Source organism: Myotis myotis, unplaced genomic scaffold (genome assembly GCF_014108235.1).
Source record: "Myotis myotis isolate mMyoMyo1 unplaced genomic scaffold, mMyoMyo1.p scaffold_m19_p_7, whole genome shotgun sequence".
Classification (NCBI taxonomy): Eukaryota; Metazoa; Chordata; class Mammalia; order Chiroptera; family Vespertilionidae; genus Myotis; species Myotis myotis.
Genome location: NW_023416379.1, coordinates 5,448,994 through 5,463,859, shown reverse-complemented (window position 1 = coordinate 5,463,859; position 14,866 = coordinate 5,448,994). Strand labels below are relative to the sequence as shown.

The window sequence follows — 14,866 nt, the reverse complement described above, 5'->3', positions numbered from 1 at the left end:
GATGCGAACAGGGAGGCTTGCTTGCTTCAGTGACGGAGGACTCCAACGTTCCCCGCCTGACTTGCCGGCCTCTCAGCTGCAACTCTAAGCAACTATGTTGCGAATATAGAAGCTAAAAAACCCCCAGAAACCTGCTTTACTCAGCGGGGCTTCAGCCAGCCGGACCGCAACATTGTATCAAATACAGACGGTAAACAAAGGCCAGAAACCTGTTTTCAGCAGCCGAGGCCTCAGAGCTAAAGCTGGCCCAGAATAAAAAAAGAAAAAAAGAAAAAAAGGAGCGGTTGAGAGCTTCAGTCCCAGCCTGAAAACACCCTCAGCCCCTCAGCCAGACTGGCCAGGCACCCAGTGGGGACCCCCACCCTGAAGGGTATGTGACCAGCTGCAAACAGCCCTCAGCCCCTCACCCAGACTGGCCAGGCACCCCAGTGGGGACCCCCACCCTGAAGGGTGTGTGACCAGCTGCAAACAGCCATCATCCCCTCACCCAGGCTGGTCAGGCACCCCAGTGGGGACCCCCACCCTGATCCAGGACACCCTTCAGGGCAAACCAGCCAGCCCCACCCGTGCACCAGGCCTCTATTCTATATAGTAAAAGGGTAATATGCCTCCCAGCACTGGGATCAGCGGAGCCGCGAGGCCTCCCGGCACCAGGATCAGCGTGATAGGGGGCAGCGCCCAAACCCCCTGATCGCCCTGCAGCTCTGTGTGTGACAGGGGGTGGGGCCCAACCCCCCTGCCCCCCACAGGCCTGCTCTGTGTGTGACGGGGTAGAGCCATAACCTCCCCATTGGCCCTGCCCTGAGTATGAGAGTGGCGGCGCCCCAACCACCTGATCGGCCCTGCTCTGTGGGTGTTAGAGGGTGGCGCCCCAACCCCCCCCCTCACCCCCACGGGCCCTGCTCTTTGTGTGATGGGGTAGAGCCATAACCTCCCCATTGGCCCTGCCCTGAGTGTGACAGTGGCGGCGCCCCAACCACCTGATCGGCCCTGCTCTGTGGGTGATAGAAGGCGGCGCCCCAACACCGCCCCCCCCCACCCACCCCGCGGGCCCTGCTCTGTGTGTGATGGGGTAGAGTCATAACCTCCCCATCTGCACTGCCCTGAGTGTGACAGTGGCGGCGCCCCAACCCCCTGATCCGCCCTGCCCTGAGTGTGACAGGGGGCGGTGCCCCAACTCCCCTATTGGCCCTACTCTGTGAGTGACGGGGGAGCTCTTCAACCCCCTGATGGGCCCTGCTCTGTGCATGACAAGGGGGAGCTCCCCAACCCCCTGATTGACCCTGCTCTGTGCGTGACAGGGTATGGAGCCCCAATCCCGATTGGCCCTGCTCTGTGCGTGACAGGGGGTGGTGCCGCAACCTCCCCATTGACCCTGCCTTGAGTGTGACGGGGCGGTCCCCAACCCCCCAATCAGCCCTACCCTGAGCGTGACTGAGGGTGGCATCGCAACCTCCCAATCTGCCCTGCTCTGTGCATGACAGGGGGCTGCGCCCCAACTCCCCAATTGGCCCTGCTCTGAGCCCAACCAGGGGCTGCACCTAGGGATTGGGCCTGCCCTCTGCCACCTGGGAGCAGGCCTAAGCCAGCAGGTCGTTATCTCCCAAGGGGTCCCAGACTGCGAGAGGGCACAGGCTGGGCTGAGGGACCCCCCCCCCCCCCCCGAGTGCATAAATTTCTGTGCACCGGGCCTTTAGTGTAATATAATAGATAATGTAGAATGTACAGGCAGTACATTCCCATTATATAATGAAACTTTTCTATTGTCTCCTTTATTCTTTCTAAATAAAATTCACAGATCTTATGGATACAAAATTCATAGATAGTATAGATTACCTACACAAAATTTCAAACAAGTCAGAAAAATGCATTAACTGTGTACGGAAAAGAGAAAGAAAGTAGCAGATGGTAAAATATTGAATAATTAGGTAAATGCTCTCAAATATTAAGAGACTTGTGAAAAAGGTGCTTGTGTGTATTTGTGGGCTCACTGTGAACTTGACCACTACACAATGTGACCGATTCAGGAGCATTAGCAACTCATGTGATAAGCAGGTTGTTAGTGGTGAGCAACTCTTGGTCAAAACAAAGTCTAATCTTCCCTCAATATACGGGATAGTTTATTCCTGGAAAAGTCAATATATAGTAAAATTATTTTAAGAGTCCTTTGGAATTGGGTTCTAGGCTCAGACAAGTAATTAACATTTTGTGTTGTTTTGTTTTTAAATCTAAATGAATGTTGGGATTTTTGAAAGGAGTGTGGGAGGCTGTCTGTAGGGTCAGAGTGTCACACATCGTAGGACGATCCGTCATCCCCACACCACACCCACTGAGTTTCCTCATCCTTGGAACAACCAACTGCCTCCTTGAAACCTTCTACCATATATATTCTATATGCTTCCTAACTTCTTTGAAATAAAATTTATATATGAAAAGTTTTAAACATCATCAGTACAATGCCCTAATGTAAGGGAAGAATAAAAAGTAGTTTTCATAAAATGTTGCTTTTCCTAAGTCATGCTCAGACATGTCTGCACTTGAAGACGTGTGCAATAGTCAGAGGTGCAATAGCCATCTGTGTGGGTGATAACCCTGACCTCTCCACTGATACAAATGAGAGTGATATAGATATGGTGTTGCTTGAACAGCTCAAAATCATGAGCAGGATTAGAATCTGTGGGATTTATTACCACCCAGCAGTAAGTATAGGAAATGAAAATACACAGCTTTTAAAAGAACATGTTTATAGAGTTGTTCCAAGAATCAAGTAACCTGGAGGGAGTTCCCTGAGGTGGGACCCAGACGGATGGTCTGTGTTAATTCCCTTTCCCCTGACTGGTCCTCTGCTGTCCAGCTCACTTCAGGACTGTGAGCTGACAGCCTTGCAGAGCCCTCTCTGTTCTCATGGCTTGAAACTACACTTTTCACAGCCAGAAAAATCTTCTTGTCCTTAGAGAAGATTTGTAGGCAGTAACTTTATTCCAGTGAGTCTCAATTCATCTTAAGAGAAAAGATACGTCAGGATGGATTTTTTTAAAAACCCCTAGTGTAAAGCAGCAAGAGTGTTTTAGGCTTTGGCTTTTTGGGTATAGTTTTTCTTCCAGCTGATAGGATGATCGCAGATTTTGAGAGAAATATTGGGTATTATGAATGCATACTTCTCAAGATATAACTTTATCTTTTTATTATTCTTTTAACCTTAGGTTTACTGAAAAAATTGCAGATGATAGAATGGGTAGAAAAGCAAAATGTAAACCATTTATTGAACTTTTTGTGCTTGGGAATGTCCTATATGCTGGGAACCCAGTGATTAATAAGACACTGTGTCCAACCTGAAGGGGCTCCGGTCCAGTAGAAGGGCCGGCATGCACAGTGGGATGGGGGTTTCAAGCTATGGCCCAGTGCCGGGGTCCAACCCCAGCAGGTCCAGGGGTTCCCAAAGGCGTAGACGGAGTCGGCGAAGAAGGAAGGACACGGAGACAGTGTTCAGTTGATCAGCAGCCTAGCCAGGATCTCCAGCCAGGATCTCCAGCCAAGTTCTGGTCTGGATCTCCAGAGAGGTTCTGCTTAGGATCTCCAGCCAGGTTCTGTAGCCAGTTCTCCAGCCAGGTTCTGTAGCCATGTTCCCTTGCTAGGTTCTCCAGCCAGGTTCTGTAGCCATGTTCCCTCGCTAGGTTCTCCAGCCAGGTTCTGTCCAGGTTCTCCAGCCAGGTTCAGTCACCAGGTTCTAGTTAGGTTCTCTTGCCAATTTCTGTAGTCAGGTTCAGTCCAGGATCTTTTGCCATGTTCTCTCCAGCGAAGTTCTTCTGTCTGTAGGTTCTGTGTAGGTTCTGTCTTCTTAGTTCTGTGTTCTAAGCTCTGTATTCTAAGTTCTGTGTTCTTACATCTGTATTTATACCAGTTGATTCCAATCCTATCAATCTCTATTCCAAAGGTTAGGGCGTTTCTTATCTCCATTCCAGGGAGTAAAGATTATGTAGCTTAAGCATGATTGTTCGTAGTTAAAGTGATTAATTACCCGCCTGGTACTTAGTTAAGAGGTTTTATTCCCTCCCTAACTTCAGGGGAAAATCCCTACCTGGGGAAACAACCTTTCTCAGAGACCTTGGTTAAAACACATAGTGCCAAGAAGGTGAGCAAACATATTAAGAACAGTATGCCATATATGCCAGGTCCTTTGAAACAGCAAGGATGGACCGGCTCCCGGCAGCCCAGTGCTGGTAAAGGGGCCTTAGAGGAGGGCTTGAGGAATGGGGCAAGTTTGCTGGGTAGAGAAGCAGAAATGATCATGGGGTCGGACCAGTTTCTTGTTCTTGAAAGTAGAGGTAATGCCCAACCTTGAATGATACTGATCTAGACTCTGAGGTTGGTTAAAGAGTCAGCGTCATTTTGAAGGAACATATTAGTTATGTTTGGAATTGGTGACTTGTATTATTTTTTCTTAATGATTTTTTCATAAAAGATTATTGTTTAACACTTTTTAAAACGGAAAATAGTATTTGCTTGGCAGGCCATGTGGCACAGTGGATCAATCTCTCAATAGCTGAACCAAGTGGAAGTCTGAGTCAACTTACATGTGAGTGTTTAAATATGTTCTAAATTAGAGGCCCGGTGCACGGATTCATGCACACTGAAAGAAAATTAATTAGAAGGTGGCCTGCGGGGCAGGACTGGGCGAGACAGGCCAGACACGCCCTGGAGCCAACCTCCTGCAGTCCCTCCCTGGCAGTGGTCCCTCCCTGGTCAGCCGTACGTAGGGCAACGTGATGGCTCAAAGGGCATCTGAGGAGTGAGCGGGATTCCTCGGGCAGGTGGGGTCCCTCGGTCTGGCCTGCAGTGTCGGGCCGAAACTGGCAGTCCAACATCCCCTGAGGGGTCCCGGAGTCCAAGAGGGCACTTTGCAAAGTTACTGTTGCTTGGCAGCTCCTGTGTTGAGCGTCTGCCCTCTGGTGGTCAGTGCACGTCATAGCTGTCGGCTGGTCGGCCAGTCACTTAGCCTTTTATATATAAAGGTACTACTTTATTTAGACATCTTTGTGATCTGCTCTTTCAAAAGAAGATGCAGTAAATGGAAAGCATTTGGCAAATGGGCATCATTTGAAAAGGAGATAGCTTTGGAGCATGAGGGTAAAATACTTTAAGCTTAATAACCTGTCACTCAAAGAGTTCAGAGATTACATTAAGCACATTGGCAGTGACCCATTGTAGTATAAACACTTCTTTATTGCTGTTGTTATTTAATTTCTCTAATCTATATTTCCTATTATTTATATGACAAAATGTTAACTTATAAGCTGCTGCTTCTTCTGTAGCTTTTGTGGAAAATTAACCATAAAAGGCCTGTGTTAAATCATGGAAATGTTCATATCCTTTGCTTTATAAGTTTTGTAATGGGAGCAAAGACAGGGGCATTTATTGTTGTCATTAATTGCTTAGCATTTAGCTACTAACTTTGGAGTCTATGAATTAACTTGATAATAAAAGCTTTGGAATATAGGTTGATAAAAATTGTTCTTGTTTTAAAGGTAATTGATTACTGGGGAAGCCTTAGGTCACGTTTGAATTTTGAATCTCCTCCTTTCTTCTTGCTATCTCTATTGCAGTGGTCTTAGCTTGGAACCATTGTGGGGGTGCGGGGGGTGGGTGTTCCTTTTAAGTTTAAAGAGTTTGTGAGCAGCTAAGGAGAGAACATTTACTTTCAGGTCTGAGCAAGCCACCCTAGACTTGAGGAACCATGTGACTGCTTCTGGGACTTGGTTGGAGCCCTCCTGGCTGCTGGGAGGTGGTGCCAGGGCCTGGCTGCTGCATCAGCAGCGGGCTGGCTCCTGGCCAGGCTGGCAGAGGTTAGGAGGGCTAAAGGAGAAAGTGGCGGCTTTCCTCACTCCGCTGTGTTTTTTCTCCCTTGGGAGACAGCAGGATAGTAAAAGCTCAGCACTAATTTTGAATATAGAGATAATTTGCTGCCTTAACAATTTCAGTTCATATAGAACGGTCAGTTTTATGCATTTGGGGGTGTGTGTTTTGTTTTTGTTATTCCTGAAAGCTTCTTAAGTAAATAGAAGAAACTACTGAAGAATGAAGAAAACCATTTTGAGAACGTTAGAGCATCATTTGACACGAATGTTCTGTTGTTTCTAATTGCTGTAGAAGTCAGGGTGATCCTAGTCAGTTGCAGCTATGGCTGCCTGGGCCTTTGCTGTTATTTTATTGAAGTGGAGAAAAGAAAGAGAAATATCCTCAAACTTGATGCAGATCTCTTTCAGTAATAAAGCATTTTTGGCTCTTTGGTGGAAAACTTTCAGTAGTTACTGTTTTGTATTATAATTGGGAATCCAACTGCATTGAATTATAATTTGATAATGCTACTCATTTCATGTTTAAAATATTAATTTTTTTTTCAAGTACCAGAGTAAAGGAAAAGAACGGAATTAGATAGTGCGGACAACACCAATACTTCACTTTAGAAAGGTGGTGGCCATACATAGGTGGGCCTGGAGCGCGTGCGCTGCCTGGCCTGGTGTTTAGAAATGTGTGGCCCCTTGGTACTTACTCGTTTGTTGTTAATGACCCTGAGAGGTCATACAGCAATTTGTGCCTGAATGTGGTGGGGCTTGGGTTTGATCCCAACTCTATTTAATGTAAAGGTTGATGGTCTTCTTTGTTAGTGTTTCAATTGGGATGCATTTTGCCCCAGAGATAGGCTGATAGTCAAGCCTTAAGGCCACCAGAATGGGCCTTTCCATTTGTTAACCTAGTGTTTAAGCTTTCGTGTTCATTATAGTCACCTGGAAGGCTTGTTAAACTTGTACAGTTTCTGATTCTGTAGTTGGAGTATGGCCCAATCATTTCATTTCTAACAAGTTCCCAGGTAGTGCTGATATTGCCACTGATGCAGAGAAGGAAGGAGAGGAGTGTCCAAATAGGCAAGGATGGCAGTTGGTCGAGATGAGATTGAGAAAGGATCACTGAGTCAGCAGTGAGGGCAGGCTTTACCCTGGGGGTCTAGGGGGCAATGAAGCTGGCAAGGTTAATTTAGTGAAGATTATGGAGGGATTTTTTTTAAAGACAGCTAAGTGTTGGGATTAAATAGTACAGCAAACATGTTAAAGATAAAATGGGAGGAGGATAAGGACCTGGAAAGGATTAAATGATCTGTGCTCAGTGGGTTTTCTTGGGAGAGGAGATGGAGGGAATGGGACCCATCTGGAAATTCTTGTAGTCTCAGGTGAAAGCTCGAGTCAGCACCACAGCTTCAGCCTGCTTTGGGATTAGCTTCATTTCATTTAAATGAAAATCGCTAAACATAAACAGAAGTAGATGGGATCCCCAAGCACCCAGCACTGGGCTTTCAGCAGTTACAGGGCCAGTCTTGCTGCATCTAAGCTATGCTTTCTTCCCTCACCCCCAACTTCCGCCTTCAGTACTGTATTGAAGTGAATCCCTGACAATATATCAGTTTATCTGTAAATATTTTAGTATATCTGTAAAAGATAAATGGTTTTATAAAAAAAATCATAGTAGAGTTCTCCCATTTGAAATATAATTTTTTTGTACAGTTATCTAGTGTTCACATTTCTAGTAGTCTCAAATGGAACAAATGTTTCTGTTTTATTTACATTGTTTGAATCAAGACCCCCAAAAAGTCCAGTCTTACAGTTGGTTTATACCTTTTCATCGCTAGGATTTTCTTCTGTCTCTGCCTCTGCCTTTCTCCCTCCCTCTCCTTTTCTTTTTTCTGTTGTAACTTATTTGCTGAAGACTCTGGGTCACTTGTTTAGTAGAGATCCCACAGTTTGGGATTTGCTGATTGATTCTCTGTGGTTTAATGTGTCCCTTTTATTTCCTACTAGAGCCCGGTGCATGAATTTGTGCATGGGGTGGAGGTGGGGTGTGAGGGGACCGTAGGAGGTTAGCTGGCCAGTGGGGAGGGACCGCAGGTTGTCCGCTGGCCCCAAGGAGGGAGCTGGCCCTCGGCTCCCCCCTGGGAAAGGGGCCGTGTCCACCACCACCCACCCCCAGTTCCCCATCCCAGCCCAGGCCCAAAGTCCCCAGCGGGGTCGGAAGAGGAGGTGATGGTCACCTGGTTGGGCATGGAAGGTTCCCCACCTCTCCTCCTTCCCTCGCCACCCTGACGCCACCGGCATGGGCGGGCAGCCCCTGGGGAAGGGAGAGGATGGGAGCAAGACAAACCCTTGTTTCGAGGGCTGACTTTCAGTAGATTGCAGCGAGGGAGCTGCTCTGCTACATAGGAAACCCCAACCCAGAAGCAGGTTGTCTATGAATGGTTTAGGACCAGGGGCCGATGGGGGCTAGTCAGGGGGAGAGGCTGCAGGAGGTTGCTGTGGGAGCACACTGACTACCAGGGGCAGCTCCTGTGTTGTGTGTCTTCCCCCTGGTGGTCAGTGCGCATCATAGTGACTGGTTGACCTGTCGTTCCAGTTATTCAGTCATAACACTTGCTCGCTTAGGATTTTATATATATAGACTAGACGCCTGGTGCACGAAATTCATGCGCGGGGGTGCGGTGGGGGGTTCCTCAGCCCAGCCTGGACCCTCTTGCAATCCAGGACCCCTTGGGGGATTTCTGCAGGATAGGGCCTAAACTGGCAGTCGGACATCCCTCTCGCAATCTGGGACCGCTGGCTCCTAACCGCTGGCCTGCCTGATCGCCCCTAACCACTTTATCTGCCTGCCTGATCGCCCCTACCCCCTCTGCCTGGCTGCCTGATCACCCCTAATTGCTCACCTGTCTGCCTGATTGCCCCTAACTGCCTCTTCCTGTCTGCCTGATCGCCCCTAACCACTTACCTGCCTGCCTGATCGCCCCTAACCACCTCTGCTTTGGCCCTGGCCTCTGTGGCTTTGTCTGGAATAATGTCCGGAAGGTCATTCAGCTGTCCGGTCTAATTAGCATATTACGCTTTTATTATTATAGAAAATCTGGTAGTTAGAAATACAGGCTTTGTCAAACTTATCAATTATTTTGGGCAAGAACATTTCATTGCTGGCTTGTTCACGAGGAGGTATACAATGTCTTGACTTTTCTCTCTTTCATGGCACTACTGATCATTGCTATAGTCTTCTCCCTCTTAATTTTCAGGATATTTTTTACTGCATTCTTTTGCCATAAGACTGCCAGTAACAAACAACAAAATGTGTTTTGTAGCACATTGCTACCAGGCAATGTAGCTGTTAACATGATAAATATTCTTGGATGTGAGCCCAAGTTTTGTTCAGTTTTATGTGTTTATCCTCATACATTTACTTTGTATTGCTGTGTCTAATTCTAAGTGTGAGCTCTGAGAAGCCACTCAGTCAGTCATTCACCGGGTTCTTATTGCGTGCTCCACACGGAATACACGAGGAAGTAAGAATCTCATTCAGGAGACACACAAACAAATAGTTAAAACACAGCATTGGAAGCTCTTTTAGAGGGCTGAGCTGAAGTCGGCATGAGGTGGTTTTGTGTGATGGTGGAGTTCATTTCTACAGGGATCTTGGGGACAGCCAGGTGCTTTGCAGATACAGAGGGAAGGACATCCACTTGGGACCGAGAGAGCCACACATGCAGACACTGGCCCTGTGGGAGCCCCTGAGCAGTCAGTGGGTGAAGCCAGGGACATGCAGTGCCCTGGGAGAGGCCCAGGTGAAGCTGGAGTGGCAGCTGAGGGTATTTGATGAGCTGCTCTGTACCAGACCAAGGACTGGACTTCATTGTGCGGGCACTGAGGAGGAGGCCTCGGCCATGCAGTGCACCATGCCCTCCGTGGTTTAGCATGTCTGCTGTGCGAACATGTGGGCCAGCGAGTGTGGCCCAAAGCAGTGATTTGGGGTTTGGTGAAGCGTCAGATGGGTGTGGATGGTGCAGGCCGTCAGGTGTAAGGACAGTCAGGAGAGTCATTTCTGGACACGATGAGTGCATAGGGCTCTACCTACAGTAGAGATGGTCACAGTGTGGAGAAAGTGCACGGGGCTGGAAGTAGAGATTCGGGAGTCTCGCCCTCCACGTCAGCGTGGAGGCCTGGGGTAAAGTCTGAGGGACCCAGCTTTCGAGGCGCAGACAGACAGGAGGCAGCAGCGGAGCTCGTGTGAACGTAATCTGTGATTATGTTGGGACACTTCCCGCTAACGGTGCACAGAATAAACGAAGCTAAAGCGCAGATGCTCACACTGGCCATGCCCTGGCGGCGGAGGCTGAGCGGCGGAGCCGAGTGTGGCGCCGGAAGGAGGGCCGCTGCCTCTGTGCTGGCTCCTGGGAAACATGCTGCGCTATTTTCACTTCTCTCAAAAGGGAAAATTCTCTTCTGAGTCTTTTCTGTTAGCAAAACAGGTACCAATGTAGAGCTTTCCTAAAAGCGAGGTGGCATAAAGCGAACTTGGGAAAAGTGGGCGATACCCCACTTCCCCGTGTGACAGTCTGTGAGAGGCGCGCTTTGCGTGCGTGTGGCAGGGGCTCAGTCACGGTGTGTGTGCAAACGAGTGCACAGGCTAGTGTGCTCTGTTTAGACTTGTGAGAAGCAAGGCTGGCGGTGACGCTGTAAAGCAGGGCGGCTGTGCTTGTAGACTATGATGCTGGTGTCGCTCTCCTATTGTTGTTAAAGTACTTACTCTCTACTCTTCCTGAAATGAAAGTGAGGACGTGCCAGAACGCGAAAACCCACAGAAGGGGGAAGCTCAGGTTTGTTAGGAGATATAACTCATGTCTTTGTTAAAACAGCCAAGCACAGACTTTCTAGTCCCAGTGTAAGTCACATGGCGATGATGATGGCCTTCGTTCAAAACTGGGGACCTTTCTGGATGTTCTCTCAGTGAAATGAATGCTTCTGTTAAAACATAAAATTGAGGCGGAACAAGTCCCATTTTCAGCGATTCTCACTGTTGTGCGCCGCCCCCCCCCCCCCCCCCCCCCCGTATTTAATAATGGAAAGCCTCTTGTGATTAGGAGACTTTGGTGAAATCTACTTAGTTTGAACTTTCAAAGCCGTAAAATTCCCTGATAGCTCAGTCTGTTAAGTGTTGCTTATTTTACAGCGGACAGCTTCTAAATTGAAATGTGTATTCACTATAGTTGTAATGGTCTTTTTCAACTTTAAAAATAATCAGTTCATTCAGCTACAAAAGAAAATATAAAGAAATTTCGAAGGCTAATAAAAGCACAGGGCACATGAGCCTGTTCCTGTTTCTTAACGGAAGATTACTAGCATCCGTGTCTGAAAGCCCATGAATGTGTGTGTGTTTGAGGAGCAAGCCTCTGCTCATTTGTTTGCCTATTGTGAGCTGTCCTGCACCTTGTGGGGTTTTGTAACTGGGTGAAGGCCCCTGAATGGAGGCCTTGTGCCCTACTTGATTTGAAATCCTCCCTGTTAATCTAAAGGCCCCCGCAGGGCGCCCAGCTGGAAGCCCGTGTGACAAGTGGAAGTCGGGGATCTGGAAGAAACTTGGTGTTGGGGGAAGGGGGCCAGGCGAGTGGTGATAATCTTTCAGCCTTGGCTTTTGTCCCCTACAGCCTACTTGTTACACTCTGCTGGCAACCGGATTGCAGAGCTAACCCTTTTAAGTTATCTTGGATTGCATGTGCTCACCTGTCTTTTATAGGTTAAAAACCTGGACAACTTGGATTTAATTCCCTCACGGAGTGTACTGCTGACAGGGCATTATGCATTACTGTTAGAGGTTAGCTATCTTGATTAATTATGCGTGTGGATTTATTTAAAGGGAGAAGGGCTGCTTGGGAAATGCTGTTTGGCCTGCCCTTCACAGAGCCTGTTTAAGCAGGTTGCACCAGCACTTGGCTGGTTAAATCTAGTTTGTGCAGCTTGTGTACTTTGTAGTATCAGCTATTGGTTCAAAGTTTCTTGGCTTACGAAGCTGTGTAATTTTAAGTGCATTACTGCATGAGAAAGGGGTGGGCAGCAAAAGCTTTTTATAGGGTTTCACCTAATAAACCGTAATTTTTAAAATAAAGATTAATTTTTGAAGTATTATTTTGAGGATTTAACAGGAGCATTAGAACGTCATATTTCTTTAATTCTGACACATTTAAACTGACAGGGAAAGGGAGAGAACTTTATTTTTAAGTGATGTTTTTTCTTTTTCCCCCTCTTCAATCAGAAACTGGTTCTTCCACTTTGAGTGCCAATTAAGACCTGCTGTAATAAGTATTTCGCATTCCGTCCTGCTGTTGGGCTTCAGGTGCCAGTGGTGTAGAGTGCTTCGTAGCTGAGCAGGCACAGTTACGCAGCGAGAGGCCTGGTGGGGAGTGAGTTCGGTGGCGTGGCATTTGGTTTATATAATATCACTCCTGCACAGTGCTGAAGCCACGCGGAATCCATCCTGGAAAAGTGTTCCACGGGATCCAGAAAGGCCATGTTAATGATAAGTTTCTGGTACCTCAGCAGGTTTTGGGGGCGTGTTTTGTTCCCCACTGCTGTTTTATTCTTTATTGTGGTTCTCTGGAGTCTGTGCCACGTGAACGTAGGAATTGTAAGCGCTTTGTTTATTGGTTTTTGTAGAATCCCCAGCATACTGTGAGCTTAATAATTATGTTGTTTTGTGGGTTATTGAGAGGGCATATTAAAAGCCAGTTGATAATAAAGTTTTCATTAATTGTTTTAACATTTTCAAGGTAATATTAAAGGCAGTTCAACCAAAATCAGAGTCAAACATTACCACCAAAATCAGAATTACACAGTAAAATAGCTTTGGTTTGCTTTGGTTTAGAACAGTGGTTCTCAACCTTCTGGCCCTTTAAATACAGTTCCTCATGTTGTGACCCAACCATAAAATTATTTTCATTGCTACTTCATAACTGTAATGTTGCTACTGTTATGAATCGCCATGTAAATATCTGATATGCAGGATGGTCTTAGGCGACCCCTGTGAAAGGGTCATTCGACTGCCAAAGGGGGCGCGACCCACAGGTTGAGAACCGCTGGTTTAGAAGGAAGTTGGTTATAGCTGCCCTCCTCCAACTTTTACTGACTAGTCATCTTCCTGCAAAGTTCACATACGGCCTTTGGTTCATACGGTCTTGTAATAAGTTTAGCTCTTAATGACATGTGTGTGTTTGTCCTCTTGACAGTTCACTGCCTTTTTGTTTTTACTTTTGATAAAGTATTAAGAAATGATAGCTGTGACATTTTATGCCTGCTTAAAGGTAACATGAGTTGATAGTCTGTGATAAACCTTTGCTTCATTTTGGTTACGGAAGAAGCTTATAACGCATTGCAATATTTATGAAGTGCTTTCTGTTTGTGTTTGCTTAGGACATGTCTCAGGAAGGCTATGGAACTAGGTCTCAACCTCCTCTGGCTCCTGGGAAACCTAACCATGAAGACTTGAACCTGATTCAACAAGAAAGACCATCAAGTTTACCAGTAAGACATTAATGTGCTGATTTGGAAATGTCAGGGGTTAAAGATTTTTTAAGAAGCTGTTGTTTTTGTTTGTTCTACTCTATATTAAGGCTTACAAGTTTCTAGATTTCAGATATATTTGCGATTTTTTAAGGGCTTTATTCTTAGGAGCTATGTAGGCCTACGAATAAATCTGGATAAGCCTATTTCATTGTATGCGTTTCCGAGTCCAGTTGGAAGGTTTTATTGGCTGCTGGGTTTTGTGGCAGAAAAGTGTTTGTGTGGTACGGCTGCACTCGGTACACCCTGTTGCTCTCTGGTCATGGTACAGACCTGAGGGGGTTTTATAAGAGCTCAGTATTAAGGGGTTCCCACTAGGCAAGCGTATAAATGATGAGATAAAGCATCCGGTGGTGGTTTGAATTTCTTCAGGGACTTTATATAATGAGAAATCACCCAATCTTTTTCACCCAAAAGAAAGTATTTTGTTTAAAATTGGAAAAAGCAGCATATAAGTATTTCCACCAGCAAATACTGTATGGTGGCTGATGTACATATCGACTAGAGTAGAGACTGTATTACAGGGTATAATGCTGATGCTCATAAATAGTTCATCTGTGCTTAATTTGCTTTTTTTAATAAACAGCCTAATTTAAATGAGGTTTTCCTTATAATCTAAAATAATACATCTGTGCAAAATTTTATATTTTCTTGTTAAAATGTTTTGGTTTGAAGAATTATTGTTATTGCTTAATCTCTATTAAGAAATTTTATTTCAGGTGGGAGTTCAGGCTAACCACAATATTAAATATGTTTACATTAAGCACAATTTATTATATTGCTTCTGAACATTGAGAACAGCATTGGGAATGAAGGTCATGCATGGCATTTGGCAGGCATACCACCCCCATTTTCCATGTACACGTAGCCCCAGGGAGGAAGGTAAGTGGTGGCGACAGCGTGTCCAGGACCTGTAAATCTGAGACACACGTTTTCGAAACTCTAATTTTACAGCTTTTATTTCTCTGGTGGGTGGCATTTATCGCGGCATGTTTTTAGTCACCGTGGAGTACTGATTGTATAGTTACTTGGTTTTTGAAGGAATGAAGAACGTGATGGATTCTGTGTTTTATCCTGTAAGCTTTTTTCTTTAGCAGATAAATCACAGAGAGCATGTAGTATGTGGGTGTGTGTGTGCGCTCATGTGTGCATGCGCACACATTGTTGATAGGGGGAGCGTTTGCTGAGTATTTGGAAATTGGCCTAGTTTACGGAATTTGACTCCTGGGAAGCAGATGGACAATGAATTCCACTTTTCTTCCTCCCACCAGTTTTTAAGTCTTCTCAGAGAAGCTAACTTGTAGGTTTGTGGTTGGTTGGTGCTGTCCACTGATACGCAGATTGGAGACTTCGTTCTGTATTGATCCAGGCGTTCTGTTAGCTGTAAGAATAGCTTCAGTGTTCTGCTTTCTTCACATCCGCTGGAACTGTGGCATCACCCACGGGCTGTG

At 46.2% G+C, this 14,866-nt stretch overlaps 1 protein-coding gene across 1 annotated transcript in view; it reads left to right on the top strand.

Moving 5' to 3' along the window:
- Positions 1–14,866, top strand: part of ARID1B (AT-rich interaction domain 1B) — a 333,070-nt gene that overhangs the window by 90,907 nt on the left and 227,297 nt on the right. The window contains exon 4 of the mRNA XM_036317506.1: positions 13,266–13,376. Coding sequence (XP_036173399.1) covers positions 13,266–13,376 — 111 coding nt within the window. The remainder of the gene's footprint in view (positions 1–13,265; positions 13,377–14,866) is intronic.